At 36.4% G+C, this 15,494-nt stretch overlaps 1 protein-coding gene across 1 annotated transcript in view; it reads right to left on the bottom strand.

The window, feature by feature from the left end:
• Positions 1-59: 59 nt before the first annotated feature.
• Positions 60-15,494, bottom strand: part of LOC127934616 (mitogen-activated protein kinase kinase kinase 10-like) — a 34,095-nt gene continuing 18,660 nt past the window's right edge. Inside the window, exons 2-11 of the mRNA XM_052532110.1 lie at positions 9,429-9,609; positions 9,199-9,347; positions 8,930-9,105; positions 7,518-7,764; positions 6,462-6,584; positions 6,046-6,181; positions 5,484-5,593; positions 5,155-5,378; positions 4,087-4,621; positions 60-2,760 (exon numbers count right to left, since the gene is read on the bottom strand). Of these exons, the coding sequence (XP_052388070.1) occupies positions 2,351-2,760; positions 4,087-4,621; positions 5,155-5,378; positions 5,484-5,593; positions 6,046-6,181; positions 6,462-6,584; positions 7,518-7,764; positions 8,930-9,105; positions 9,199-9,347; positions 9,429-9,609 (2,291 nt within the window). The 3' untranslated portion in view covers positions 60-2,350. The remainder of the gene's footprint in view (positions 2,761-4,086; positions 4,622-5,154; positions 5,379-5,483; positions 5,594-6,045; positions 6,182-6,461; positions 6,585-7,517; positions 7,765-8,929; positions 9,106-9,198; positions 9,348-9,428; positions 9,610-15,494) is intronic.

The following is a 15,494-nucleotide window of genomic DNA, read 5'->3' as shown; positions in this document are numbered from 1 at the left end:
TGTAATTATAAAAACACAGCACAAGATTTGACAAAAAAAAAAAAATTGAAACCAACATATTACTGCTTGTAACAATTATTTTAATAAATACTCTTAGTGTTCCCTCACACAGGAAATAAGGGGGTGGGTTTATTCAACCCCTGCACACAGAATGACCCCATAAAAATGATAACAATAAGAACACAAAACCACATGCGCGCACACACACACACACACTCACATACAGGCATACTCATTGGTGGACAGTCAAAAAAATAAATACTGTCTACTACCAGGTTTAACAGTTCAGCACAACGAATTTGACAACCCTCCAGTGTGCATTTCTCAGCACCATTCAGTCCGCCAAATGAACATCCTGTATTTCCTGCACAAGTGTAACGTCATCAAAGATCTCATCACGTCTCTTTCCATGTGCCCTGACATGACAGTCTCCTTCAGAATGCTCTCTGTGGTGTCTCTTCAGTTGAATTGTTCAGTAGGTGGAGGAAGAACATCACTTAAGGAGGTAAGCAAGTGTCTTTCTGGTACAGAAGAAAAAACCGGTAGTACATGTTTGCCTTTTATTGCCAATTGTTACAAAAACCCCAATTTTCCCATTTCTCAGAGGCTTTTCAGAAGAGAGGAGGAATAAATGCTTTCCACTTGAAACACTAGAACTAGAGTGAGTGGCTTACTCATCCAGTTTTAGTCTGATTGACATGCACAGCAAGAAGCACTTTCCATGAATAGGGTACAAAAAAGCTTAACCTTCAGAAATGATTCAATTAAATATTTTATTCATTTCCAGTAAGATTTGAAACTTCTTACCAATATTTGGGACATGTACACTACCGTTCGTCAATTTGGGGCAGGACACATTTCAAATTTCGTTTCATTTTCCCTGTATTTGATCAAATTAATTCAGCCTTGGAGTTCATAAGAGACTTCGTTCAAGAATATACAGTATACAAATATATTTCCAACTCCAAAATTTTTGAACAATAGTTTAGAATTGATTTGGGATCTCTAAATAGAGTTTAAAACCAAGGTTCGGCTGATTTTGATATTTGTTTGCAATAAACATTAAAATAAAAGACAACATTTAAGAAAGGAAGTGTGTTGCTAATGGAGCTATCAATAGGGGCAAAATATGGTGAGTCGTAGTTACTTCCCATGCACTTATCTCCCATAAACTAAAGACAAATATTTTAAGATGATATTTCTTTAATAGCGTAGGTAACAGTTGAAAGCTGTGCCGGTCAAAATGCAGTCATCATTCCAATTTGTGGAAACATTGAGAACATGCAAGTAGGTTTTTTTGCTTAAATGTATTAAATCATGCAGGGTTATGCACAAACTGTGAGACAAGACTTTTGTAGTCATTAAATTATATCAATAAACAACAATGAATTGAATGTCAGTTTATATGTGTTATATGTATAATGTGTATATGTTTTGAATGTACAGTATATGTATAATTTATCATTATATATCTGAAGTGGGACAGGCCAAAATAACCATTTTAGGTTAATTCATGGAGTTAAAAAAAAACACTAATGGTTTAAAAAAACAAAAACAAAGAAGTGTACCCTATCATTGGAAAGTGCCAAGTACCTCCACACATGGAGAGAAAGCATCTCCTCGTTTATACTGCTCTCACATTCTGATTAGGTCATGCAGAGAGTAGTTTGAGATGAGTATGTTAGGTTTTTCCCCCAAAAAAGAAAAATATTAAATTCTTATGGTACACCTATTTTTATATTGTATCAATATATTACAATGAATTCAACTCGGAAAAGAGCTCCCTGTTTCATTGCAATTAACTGCATACACAATTCTCCTGAATGTAAATACAGAAAGCATCACTGAACTTTACAATGTACACACTGGAGGGGATGAAAAATATTAAAAAAAAATAAAATAATAATAATAATAATAATTATTCTTCCAGGCCAAAAAAACTGGTTATACCCATGGAGACCATGATGAAGAAGAAGAGGCGAGAGAGACTTGCCCTATGATAATATGGATATGGACAAACAAGGAATGTCACAGACCTACAGTAGTTAGACTGCCCTCTCCTGCTCACTAACAGGCCACTGTATAACCAACCGATCGCAGCCGTTATAAGGCCCATTAAACTCCCAGAGAATGAGTCAATTCGGACAGGCTGAGATACACAAAATCAAGGTCATTTATCTCTTAACCGGTCCAGGAGGCGTCTGTCTAGCTACTGCAGAGGGCAGCTTCTCCATTAGAGCTGCCAGAGAACGTGGTCTGATGGGATCACGGGGCAAACTGTGGGGGAAACCTCTTACGACGGCCACAGAGTGCTGTTTAGGGTGCACCAGACGGTGGGGTGTCTGTCTTTCTATGAGTAATGTTGACCACATAGAGTGGCCTGTGGGTGTTTTCCGCACAGGGGGGTGGTGTTGTCCTGGGTCTGGCCTTCCATGTCCATGTCGAGAAGGCTTTTATGGACGACTCCCACTCCAGCGCTCACTCCGCTGTCACCCGAGCCCAGCGGACTGTCACAGCTGCTACCTGGAGACGAACTGAGCGTCTGGGACAGAGATGATAGTTTCCAGGGGTCCGGACGTACCCGAGCCGGGGTTGGTCGGGGGCGGGGAGCGAACTCGAGGGTTTTGGGACGCTCGAGTGTGCCCGTATGGCTGTCTGGCTCTGGCACGGGGATGGGAGGAGGAGGTTTGCGGCGATGGGCTGTGGGGTAGACCAGAGACGGGTCAGGCAGGCGTGGAATGTCGAGAGCTTCACGGGAACCTGCAGGAGAACACGTGATCGACATGAAGTGACATTATAATACAAGTTAAAGAAATGTTAAATAAATGATTAAATGATTAAATCATGTTTTCAGAGATATGAGAGACTGTATTTTGAGCCATGTAAAAAAAAAAAAAAAAAAAAATATATATATATATATATATATATATATATATATATATATATATATACATACACACACACACCGTATTTCTCGGACTATAAGTCGCACCTAAGTATAAGTCATGACGAGGAAAAAAGTCACATTTATTTAGAACCAAGAGAAAACACTACCGTCTACAGCCACGAGAGGGAGCTCTAAGCTGCTCACTGCGCCCTCTCGTGGCTGTAGACGGTAATGTTTTCTCTTGGTTCAATTCTCAAATTAATTTTGATAAATAAGTTGCTCCTGAATATAAATCGCAGGACCAGCCAAACTATGAAAAAAAGTGCGACTTATAGTCCGTAAAATACGGTATATATATATTATGCACAATTAAATATTACATATACTGAAATACAGCAAAAAGAATAAAGAAAAAAAAGTATTAATAACACTTATGAGAATCACTTCTGAGAATAATGAGAAATGCTAAATAAATTAATTATCATTGCTGTAATATGAAACAAATCATGTATTATTTTAAATAATTTAAACATCTATGTTATATTTAATAAATATATAAATATTATATATATATATATATATATATATATATATATATAGTATTAAATGTTATATATACTGTAATATACATCAATAAAATATTGTTTGAAAAATTACTACTGAGCATAATGGGAATTACAAAAGAGTTAAGACCAATATTAGTCATTTTAATTAATGCCTTTATGAAAAATATCATAGAAACGACTGCAAAAAATAATTATCATTAATGTAAAATGAAGCAAATGACATAACTGTTTAAATATTTTAAGCAACATATAATATAGTTATAAAATATAGATTTATTTAAATTTCTTTTGTAATCCCATTAATCGTATATATATGTGTATATATATATATATATATATATATATATATATATATATATATATATATATATATATATATATAAAATATTATTTATTTAAATAAATCTTATTGTTTCTAAAATATTGTCTTTATGTACGCATTCCTCTAAAGCAAAAATGAAGTAAATATTTTATATAATATTTTCAAATTTTTTCAAAGTACTTACACATCATAGAAGTATACTTTAAGTTACACTTTATACAAAATAAAACACATAATTTTTAAATGTTAACGTAAATGTTTTGACAGAAATTCTCCCAATAGCAAACAGTATTTAAAGTAAAATATTGTACCTGTATATGGTGTAATGGTCGGGGCTGGTGTGGGGATGAAGGGCATGCTCCCATCAGAAGGGGTGCGTCGATGCCCCACGACCGTCTGTGCTCGAGGACGGATGGCCCCATCAGAGGGTGTGCGGCGGTGCCCACGGTTTAATGCCATAGTTGCAGAGACGTGGGTGGGTGTGAGGGACTGATTGGGCTCTCGTTTGAAACTCTCGGCCCTCAGGTCCAACAGAGGGTTTAATGACGGTGCAAGAGAGACCACCGGGGGAGCGCTACTAGGGGTCGGGGCAAAGTCATCAGGATCAGAAGGTAACAGGGACTTGGTGGAGTTGCAGTCAGAGAGGGAGGACAAAGAGAGGAGGGTAACAGAAGGAGACGGGTCCATGCTGGGCAGGATGGAGTCGGGATGGCGGTTGTGGGACAGGGAGAGTGACAGTGTGCGGCTGGGTGGAGAGGTGCTGCGTCTAAATCGACCCGTGCGCTGGAACAAACCCTCCTTCTTCTTTCTCTGCTCCTCTCGCGGGTCCTGCTCGTCTTGACTCATCTGAACACATATGAATGAATAATGTCACATCAGTTCAACAATAAGGTCATACAATATAACATATAGCAATAAATCTAATGAGAATTACTACAACAACAACAAAAACACGTCAAAAACATGTTCTTTATGCAAAATAAATATTCTATTTTAATTTCTGGTGCTGAACATGTTTTTATAACATTCACTTTTATTTTGTAACATTCACTAATTTTAAAGAAAGAAAATATGAAAGTACTAGTAGTAGTATATGAAAATGTAGCTACTCACATATGGAAGCCCAAATAATTCAAACGATTAATTCATTACTTAATATATAATGATTATATTTATTGTGAAACTATTTCAATATTCAATTACAAATATGAATTCACATAAGTATTACAATGAATTGTTACATGTATAATAATTACATAGTAATAATCATTATTTGTAGTCTTGTTTATGAAATACATTCATTATCAAAATCCTATTAAGACTCTTTTCTTCTGTTTCTTACTTTCTTTTCCACTTTCTCAGTCTCTCATGATGTGTACCTGTTGTCGTCCCAGCTGGAAGATGTCGGAGCCCAGGCCCACAGCGGCCAGTACAGAGGCACAGCCCAGCAGCAGCAGGTCACTCTTTTTCCTCTGGCTGCTGCGCCGAACTGAATCCTGTGAGCCTATTCCCGGCCCTGAACCCAGCTCCTCCATCGCTCCGTTACTGCCCAGGTCAGGAGCCAGGCCTCCTGGGGAACCGTCGTCACACTCGCTGTGCTCCTCTACACAGAAAACAAAAGAAGAAATCAAGAGAAACAGATCAGTTGATATCAGGATTAATCTGTTTCATTATACTGCGGGTCTATGAGCATGTGATTTAGACTCACCCATTTCATTTAGGCTTGAGAATCCAGCTGACATCGGAGCATGTTTTGGGGACTTCCCCAGATTTGGAGCGCTGGACGACCACACCTTACCCTCCCCGAGTGACTTTAACCTATTCACAAAGGGGGCTGGATCAGCTTTGATTACATTTCATTTTAAAATCTATTTAATTATATATATTTCACACACACACACACACACATACATATATATATATATATATATATATATATATATAATATATGTATTTATGTATGTATGTATGTATGTGTGTGTGTGTGTATATATATTTCAGCTAATCTGAATAATTTAAACTTTAAAATTGCTTATAATTGTCTTCAGTGTTTAGAAACTAAATTTTGTATACTTAAAAATAATAATAATACATTTTGTATACTTAAAAATAATAATAATAAATAAAAAACATAAGTGGACTTCTAAAGAAATATTAAAATTAAATTAAATTACATTTACATTACATTTATTCATTAAAATTAAAAATGCAATATAAAAAAATTTGTTAAATAAATAAAAACTCTTTGAGATGTGTATATTTTGGTGTACCTGTCCTCTCCACCGACTCTCTCCCGCTGATGTGTGGAGCTGGGCCCCCATGTTCGGCCCTTCTTCTTAGTCCCTAGATCCTCTTTCTTACACACTGCCGTCCGGCCCCACGTCCTCCTTCCATCACTGGGCGTCACTGGACCACACAGCAATACAAACACATTTCAGAAAATATTCAATATTATCTTTAGCTTTACTACTACCAAACTCAACATAAAGTATGGATTACATAGAAAGACAAGTATGTAAGCTAAGACAGTCTCAATGCACTTCACAGACACATTCAGCTCTTTAAGTGGTATTGATTGTTGGCACGTGGCAGTGCAGGGACACATCGGTGTGAACTTCTTCAGCAGTGTACTCTGGTCCTTGTTTATTCTCCTATATAAAAGCGAAACATTCAGGCATTGACTTACAGCGTATGGCTCTGAGGCGAGGGATGACCCCTGGGCTGGCCGGAGGAGTGGTGCTTTCACTACCCTGCCCTTTCCTCTTGTCCACACTGGGGGACGCTTGCACTGTGATCTTATGCTCAAAACCTAAAACAGACAGTTTGCATTTCCATTGTATGATAAAAACATTTTACTGGACAATAACACTGATTTGATTTGGGGGGGGGGGGTCCTTTGAATATAAATGTACAGCAATATTGTGAAATATTATTATTGTTGTTGTGATTTGAATACAGTAAAAACAGTAATATTGTGAAATTGAATTACGATTTAAAATAACTACTTTCTATTGCAATATATTTTATATTGTAATTTATTCCTGTGATGCAAAGCTGAATTTTCAGCATCATTACTCCAGTCTTCAGTGTCACACGATCCTTCAGAAATCATTCTAATATTCTGATTTGGCGCTCGATTATTATCACTTCTCAATTATTAATAAAGGTTCTTATTATTACCAATGCTGAACAATTCTCAAAGCCGCTTAACATTCTTTGGATTCTTTGATAAGCAGAAAATAAAAAGCAGCATTATTATTTTATTTAAAATAAAATCTTTTTTTTAAATGAAACGTCTTTACTGTGACTTTTGATCAATTAAATGCATCCCTGCTGAACTGAAGCATTGATGGATTAGTTTCCACAAAATATGAAGCAGCAGATATAATAAAAATGTTTCTTGAGTAGCAAATCAGCTTATCAGAAAGACTTCTGAAGGATCATGTGACACAGAAGACCGCTGGAAACTTGGCTTTGCAATCACAGGAATAAATGATGAAATATGTTAAAATAGGTAAGTCATTTTAAATTAAATTTCACAATATTACTGTTTAAACTGTGTTCAAACCACACCACACACACACACACACACACACACACACATATATATATATATATATATATATATATATATATATATATATATATATATATATATATATATATATAAAGAAGAACAACATTAAAGAATCCTAATTATTCCAGACTTTTGTGTGGTAGTGTATGTTTTTATTCCACCCACCGGATGGCAGACTGATGCAGTTGCTGTCCCTGCCAAGTTTGAGCAGTCTGCTCTTTTTGAAGTGGCCTTTGCGTTTTTTGACGTGTGGTTTCTCTTGATACATCTGATGGATGATGATGTTGAGCTCTCTCTCCACGATGTCGATCTCTCTCTCGGCGAGCTCCTGCTCACGCCTCCTCAGGTGCTCCTCTTGCTCCCTCTGCTCCTCAGCTGCCCGCGCCAGAGCTTCCTCCCAGGACCGCAACTCCTAATGAACAGGCCATTATTTAGACCGCTAATCCACTGAGCCTACAAGTTATTGTTTATAATATTGCAGCTAGTGTAATTTCCCTAAGCGTAGGTGATTCAATTTTCCCACACATTATGCTCTCTTTGGTGCAATTTGTATATTGGTTCACAATACTTGTGTAAACAGTCTGTAGTCTTAATCATCTAATCTGTACTCTATTACATCCTTAAAATATAAAATATTTATCATTAAATGTACAATACCGGGTCAAGATTTTTTTTTATGTTATTTTATTCAGGAAGGACGTATTCATTTGATCAAAGGTGACAGTCAAATCTTTTACACTGTTTAAAAGTCTTCAGATTTCAAATAAATGCTGTTCTTTTGAACTTTCTATTCATCAAAGAATACTGAGAAAAACAAACATAGATAATAATAAGAAATGTTCTTGAGCACCAAATAATATTACTTTCAATGTTTTATTATTATTATTATTATTATTATTATTTTATATTCACATGAGAGTGAATATATATATATATATATATATATATATATATATATATATATATATATATATATATATATATATATATATATATATATATATATATATATATATATTTATATTACTGTTTTTTACTGTATTTTGATCAAATAAATGCAGCATCTGGCAAGCATAAGAGACAAAATTAAAAATGTCTACAAAATTTCTACAATCCCCAAACTTTTCAAATGAAGTATACTTCATAAAACAACTAATACAGTATTTTTTTATTTGTATTCATTTTATTATTCTTTTTCAATTTTAAAAATATATAATTTAAAAAGATAATTTGCTATTTTTTAAAAAGTTACTGTATTATTGAAGTTATTACATTTAAAAAAAAAAATTAAAAACTAAATTAACAAGACTTCAATGTTTTTGAGTTTATAGTATATTAAAATAAATTATAATCATAATAAATTATTCATATGGTAAAATATGTAAAATATATGGTATTATTGTACTGGTTGACAATATAGGGTAAATGGTGATCCATATTCATTGTATAAATGGGTTTTAATTTAAACAGAATATATATAAATTTGACAATTTTTCAGAAGTTCGCCACATGCCTCTCTTATTTTCTCCTCCTGAGATGTGTTAAATATTAAATAAACATCAATTTATGGCCCTAACCTTCTCTTTTGCTCGTAGTTCATCAAACATCTGCTGGATCTCCAGCCTCCAGTCTTCCTGCAGGGAATGGAAAGACTCGAGGGGCATCTGGAACATGGCTGATTGCTCAATGTCCACCAGCCTTTTCAAAATACTCCCAAAAGAAGGACGTCCATGTGGGTTAGGACACCAACACTCTACACACACAGAGAGAAAGAGAGAGAGAGAGAGAGATGATGTAATATCTCACAGGTCAATGTTTCATGTGGCTCAACCGTAACTGTTCTTGCCTTCCAGCAGCTGTGCGAAGGCCTCAGGGCAGGTGGAGGGGACGGGAAGGGTCAGCTTGTTCATAGCAACTCCATAGGCCACAGCCAAAGCATCGATTTCACGGTATGGCACCTCACCAGTTAGCAGCTCCCAGAGTAAAACTCCAAAACTGACATGAAAAAGACCATAATCAGCCATAAAACCTCACGTTTGGCCGCGAAAGATAGTTCAGAGGAGGACGGAAGCTCACCTCCACACGTCGCTGCTTTTGGAGAACAGGGACAGCTTGATGACCTCTGGAGCCATCCAGGCATACGTGCCCGCGGCGCTCATCTTCGTGGTGCGATGCCATTCCCGAGCAAGGCCGAAGTCTGTGATCTTCAGAGTCTTCCCACTCAGGTCGTCTCTCTCCACAGGCTCCAGAATCAGAACTGAGGGAGGGGGGTGAAACGAAGAACAGAGAAATATGAAGCCAAAGCGGGTTGGAGACAACTGGAGTGAATCTTGGCTCTTTGTTGATATTTCTGAATAATGAATAGTGGAAACAATAACAACGTCTGCATGCAGTATCTAGTAATTAGTCTCAGTGGTGCTCATCAGAAGTCAGACCAGATTATTTGGCACACGGAAGCTTTACACAAAGATGGCAAACAATATCCTTGATTTGCACTTCAGATAAAAGCGAAGTGCAAACATAGGTCACACAACGAGTCACATGACAGCGATACACGTGAGAACCAGTGAAGTAAACCACACAAAACTGCATCTACAGATCATATTAGATCAGAATATCAAATACATTTTTTAGACTTTGTAATCATTTCGCATCAGATGATGTCGATTCATGTAACAGTAATTCATTTCTGGGGCATTATATGGATTTAAAGAGATGGGTTATTTTTCTAAAATGTTAGAATTTTCATCTAAAGAAAGAAAGCATACAGATTTTGGACAGCATGAGAGTCAGAAAATAATAAGTGTATTTTCATTTTTAGGTAGAATAACCCTATAAAGGACATGCGTCCATTCCAACTCTATTCACTACAAATTAATGTCACAGAAGAAACTACTCCGATTATGCCAACATAGACAGATTGCTTGTCCGAAAAACTCCTGAACGAAAGGATGAAATTCTTTCCAATAAAAAAAATAAATCTAACTGACCCAACTTTTTTGAATCGATACTGTATATAATAGAATGAATGCAATGAATGGAACAATGTAAATCATTCACAATAAGACCATGTATTAAGAAAGTAAACCAGGTTAAATTTTAATTTAATGGTCTCAGCAAAATTAAGACTTCTTGATTCTTACAGGGAGTTGAAGCTCTCAACTCTATAAAATATTTAACTGCCAGTATCCTGTGTGCAGGCAACAGAGGCCTAAAAAGTAACTTTGACTTTCACCTAACTGAATGCACACTCATCTATACGCTAATCTGTACACAACACAAACATCTGTTCATCACAAGTGACATCACAACACATGACAAGCTTTAACTGTACACACATACACATAATAGGTGGCAGATAGCTGCATGGGGAGAACAATGTCAATATTTCACAGAAGTGGCATTAGACGACACACTGATCTTGCAATGGTTATCCATGAATTCAGATCTGTGTTCACTGAAACTACCAAGATCTACACAGTTTAGTAGACCAAGAATTATAGAAGTCAATAAGTACATAAGACAAAAAAAGGTTGGAAAACACTGGTCTAAGCCAAACTGTCACGTCACATGAGATTACACAGCTGCCATTAAGACTTAAAGGGGTCATCTGATGTTGCTAAAAAGAACATTATGTTGTGTATTTGGTGTATTTAGGGATATGCCGGTATAAAATATTCCTGTTGCGATTAATTGCTCATGCTTTTATCACGGTAAACGGTATTATCACGGTATTGAAATTTAGTACAAGATTTCTATGTCATGTTGTAGTCCAGATTAAAATAGCCTATTAAAACTTAATACTTAAGTATTTGGCACTGTGATGAACATCATAGCAAATACACAAATCTGATTGGCTATTTAGAATTATTAAATATCTTTCAGAAAGTAGTCCAGCTGGTTTATTTGTGGTGTTTAAAGTGTAAGGACTGAATAATTTGTAATATATAATTATTCACGGTATTTAGAAGTGCCCACGATAACAATATTGTGCATATTCATTACCGTGATATATCTCATTACCGAATACCGGCACAAGTCTAGGTGTAATGCATTATGTTTATGTGTTTTAAGGTTAAAAAAAAAAGCACAGAATTTTCCACATAATGTACTTTATTATTGCTCCGCTATGCCCGCCTTCTGAAATGCGTAAATTTTTACAAAGCTCATTGTTAGGAAAAAGCGAGGTGTGCTCTGATTGGCCAGCTATCCAGTGCGGAAATGTTACGCCCCTTACCAAACTGTGATGCATGTCCTGGTGCGACGAGACAAGACAAAACTAATAAAACCATTACAAATGAGGCATTTGTTGCATCCAGTGCAATGGAGTATAATGATTTATACTGTGTTTTTATGCATTACATAAACATAAAACCATGTCTGCATTTGTGATCGGAGAAGTGACAAACAACAAGCGCTACTCTACACTGCTCAAAACTCGTGTTTGAATCACCAGTGGCAAATTATTTAATATGAAAACATACTTACAGACTGGGAGTCAGAAGCCCCAGACTGTCCTTGCAAAGTTGGAATTTACCTATTTTATAGAAACAGACACTGGCATTGTAGGCTACTCTTACAGGAAACAATCCTCATCCTCTGTAAAATGCGCTGCACACATCTGAATATTTGGGATGAACGGTTCTGGAACAGTGTTGAAATACAACTTAACCACTGATTTCTAGTTGTGTCCTCTTTTGGAAGGCCAAACAAAGTAGTTTCGCTTTCCCAACGAAACACACAGCGTCTCCACAACATGGTAGCTGCAGCAACAGCGAGAATAAAAGTTACGCCTTCTTTCTTTGCGTGAATACATTTGGGGGGGTGTTAGAACGAGCCGTTTTAGGTAGGTGTGGTGGATTTTTTTTTTTTATAAAGAATATCTTTTTGGATTTGAGACTCTAGATTTTGCAACTTTACAGATCTTCTTTATGCACCGAGAGCTTGTAACACTCCAAAGAGAAAGGAAAACTTGAAATCCAATCATACCCCTTTAAACGAGCTCAACTAGACTTTCTGTCTAGCTCATATTTACAAACATGAGTCACACTGGACGGAAGAAACTCACAAATAATTCAATGTGAACTATAGCTTTCTTTACAGTATACTTCATATTTGTGTGTGTGTGTGTGTGTGTGTATTACATTTATGTATAAATATTGTATGTGAGGTGTACTGTATGAGAGAGTGATGCTAGTCTGTGGTGCCCTGTTCTTTCCCTCCTCCCTGTATTTCCTCCTGTGTTTCCGTATGCGGGCAGGCTATGGAAATGTTTGGAGTGTCAATAGTCAGCTGGACTGGTTTGAGTGGGGTGGGGACGGGTGGAGTGCAGCCTGCTATTCCATTATCACCACACATATGCAAAAGGGAGCAGAGAGAGAGAGAGAGAGAGAGAGAGAGAGACAGGAAGAGAACACAGCTGAGTTTCTGTTTGACCAGCACATCACAAGCTCAGGTTGAACAGGTGGAACCTTTCTCTTTCACATCCATTAGACAAACTAATACATTCAAAATGCTGTGTCACTTATTAATATAATATAATATAATCATATTATAGAATATGATATACAGAATTTTATATTATATAAATATAACTTAAGAACTAGATGAATGTTATTTTGCAACGTTTTGTCCATGAAAATAAACTATGATTATTATTTTGTATTGTTTATACTTACTTTTTATTAAATAACAAAGATTAAATTTAGTTTTGTCTATATGTATTTACAATATATAGATGACAGTATATGGGGGAAGATAACACAGAAAATGTCAATAAAACCAAACTCCCTTTTAATCGAAAAATAGAAAAACTAAAAGTGAAAGCAATTAGCTCACATTATGAAAGACGCCTTAACTGATCAATTCCTGGAATATCAGATGAAAAGATGACAAATTATAGCAAAAACGCTGGATGTAAATGAAGACAAAACGAGGCTAAACTTACTGAAAAGACAAACGAAAAACCTTTCGGTGGAACAAGAAAAAAATATACATAACATATTCAAGGCACGGCTGCTATTATTGTACAAGCTAGTATTGACAGTTTTGCTTCGAAGCTAAATTTTCTTGTTTTAACTGATGTTCAGATCTATGAACTGTACACAAAATTAATGAATAAAAAGAAAACGTAGATAAAATAGTAAAATAAAAAAGAGAGAGCTAGTGTTGGAGGGTCATTTTAAAAAAAAAATAATAATAATAATATATAAAAGAATAGCTGTTAATTAATGCGCCAACCAACTGTAACTAATGCGATCTTATTGTAAAGTATTACCAATATTTTTAAGTGAATTTGTTAAGCTATGATTTGATATTTCCCTGCCTCATCTCTAACTGCGTAAGTGTGTGTGTGTATGTGTGTGTGTGTGCATATGTTTCTGCCTTTGGTGTGAGGGGAGATTAGGAGAATAGGAGATGGCTGCTCACAGTGTTAATAAGGCTTTGTTATATGGCCATGTCACCCTGAGGAACAGTTGCCACCAGAGGGTTATGAGAGGGTGTGTGTGTGTGTGTGTGTGCATGTCACAGAGAAAGAATATATAGTGTGAATTGTGTGATTGTGTGAATATATGTGTGGAGAGAGAGGGCGTTCATGAGAGTGAAGAATGAAGGACAACATTCGTTGAACATGGTTGAACAAGCGAGGGGTTAGTCAGTGATGGTAAAGGTCTGTGTGTGTGTGTGTGTGTTAGGGTTAGGGTTAGGGTATATGTGCACATTAGATCCAATTAACTTCTGTTGCATCTCTTCACTAAAGGCTACTGCAGGCCATTCAGGGCATGCATGGAAGTGTGTGTTTATGTGTTGGGATAATATATGAGAGGACAGTCATACAGGTTTTACAACTAGCAACTATCTAACATCAAACACTTGCAAATCAACCACTGTATTCACAGGACATTAACCATAACTCCCATTCAGAACATATTTATATTTACATGTTTACACTTTATTCACAATCTGGCGTCAGATGAACCAACTTGATTCTGATTCTGGTCAATCGCTACATCCCACAGTATGTGTGTGTATATATATATATATATTTTTTGTTTACTTGCGTAGCCAGTTATTGGCCTTAACTTCCCTACCGCAATGATCAAATACTTCTGTCTTCCACAGAATTACACACTCTGGACCCCCAACTGGCATTAACTACAACCTAATTAGCATTTCCTTTATATACATCTCCATCTGCAGCTAGTTTAACCTAAGCCTGATGATGATTAAGTGCAGCATGGTGTCAGGGCACACACATCTGTCACGCTGCAACCCTTGTTTAACTGTTTGGCATTACAACAAGCACTTTGACCCTTGACCCTTCATGATCCGATTGTAGACTTGACCATTTGTCTCTTCAGCAATCCATGAGATCGACTTTACCAAGCAGTTTAGTCAAGAGTCAAGAGGGTGATAAAAATATTTGAACAGTCACCGATTTATAATTAGCCAATAAAGAAATGATTGTGCTTATTGATTTTATCATAGTGTGTGTATGTGTGTGTGTTTACCACGAAAATAAGCATTTTATAATATTAGAGAAATCACTCAAGATTGGCACAGTCCTAAAAAAGTCCAAGAAAGAGACAACTATCTCTGAAACACGTTTGATCACAGACACAGTGCAGTCCTCTTTGTCTCCCTAAAGCTCACTGAAATGGTCTGTGTCCCAATTACTCGCTGAGTCGCACTCTCTTTCATATCTTCTAATCTGAAGGCATGAATTCTCCCCTCAGTGCCATATATAGTGCACACTCAGTAGGGAGCATAAAGGGTGAAATGAAACGGTCCCCTGAAGGCAGGAACAGCTGGGACTGTGGCTGAAATCAGGATCTCCCATCGCCCAATGCTACCTGCTGCTTCAGCCCAGGTACACTACATTACGCTACATTACACTGCTGAGAGAGATTTTTTACGGTCCCTCATGCTGACATAGCAGTTTGAATCCTTCGTTTTGTATTTCTCAGGGTGTTCCTATTTTCAGACCTGCATCTATAGAAAAAAGGGGTAGGAAATGTATCAGATATTTGCAATGATTTTGCTGGTGATATAAAACACAGCAACATTGTAAATATTACAGTCAGGCATTATTGTGCACTTTTATTTGGCCATTAATTTTCCTGAAGGCTAATTTTTAGATCT

The sequence above is a fragment of the Carassius gibelio genome, chromosome A18, assembly GCF_023724105.1.
Source record: "Carassius gibelio isolate Cgi1373 ecotype wild population from Czech Republic chromosome A18, carGib1.2-hapl.c, whole genome shotgun sequence".
In the NCBI taxonomy this organism is placed as follows: Eukaryota; Metazoa; Chordata; class Actinopteri; order Cypriniformes; family Cyprinidae; genus Carassius; species Carassius gibelio.
Note: the sequence above shows the minus strand (reverse complement) of the source record. Positions and strands in the feature narration are given on the sequence as shown.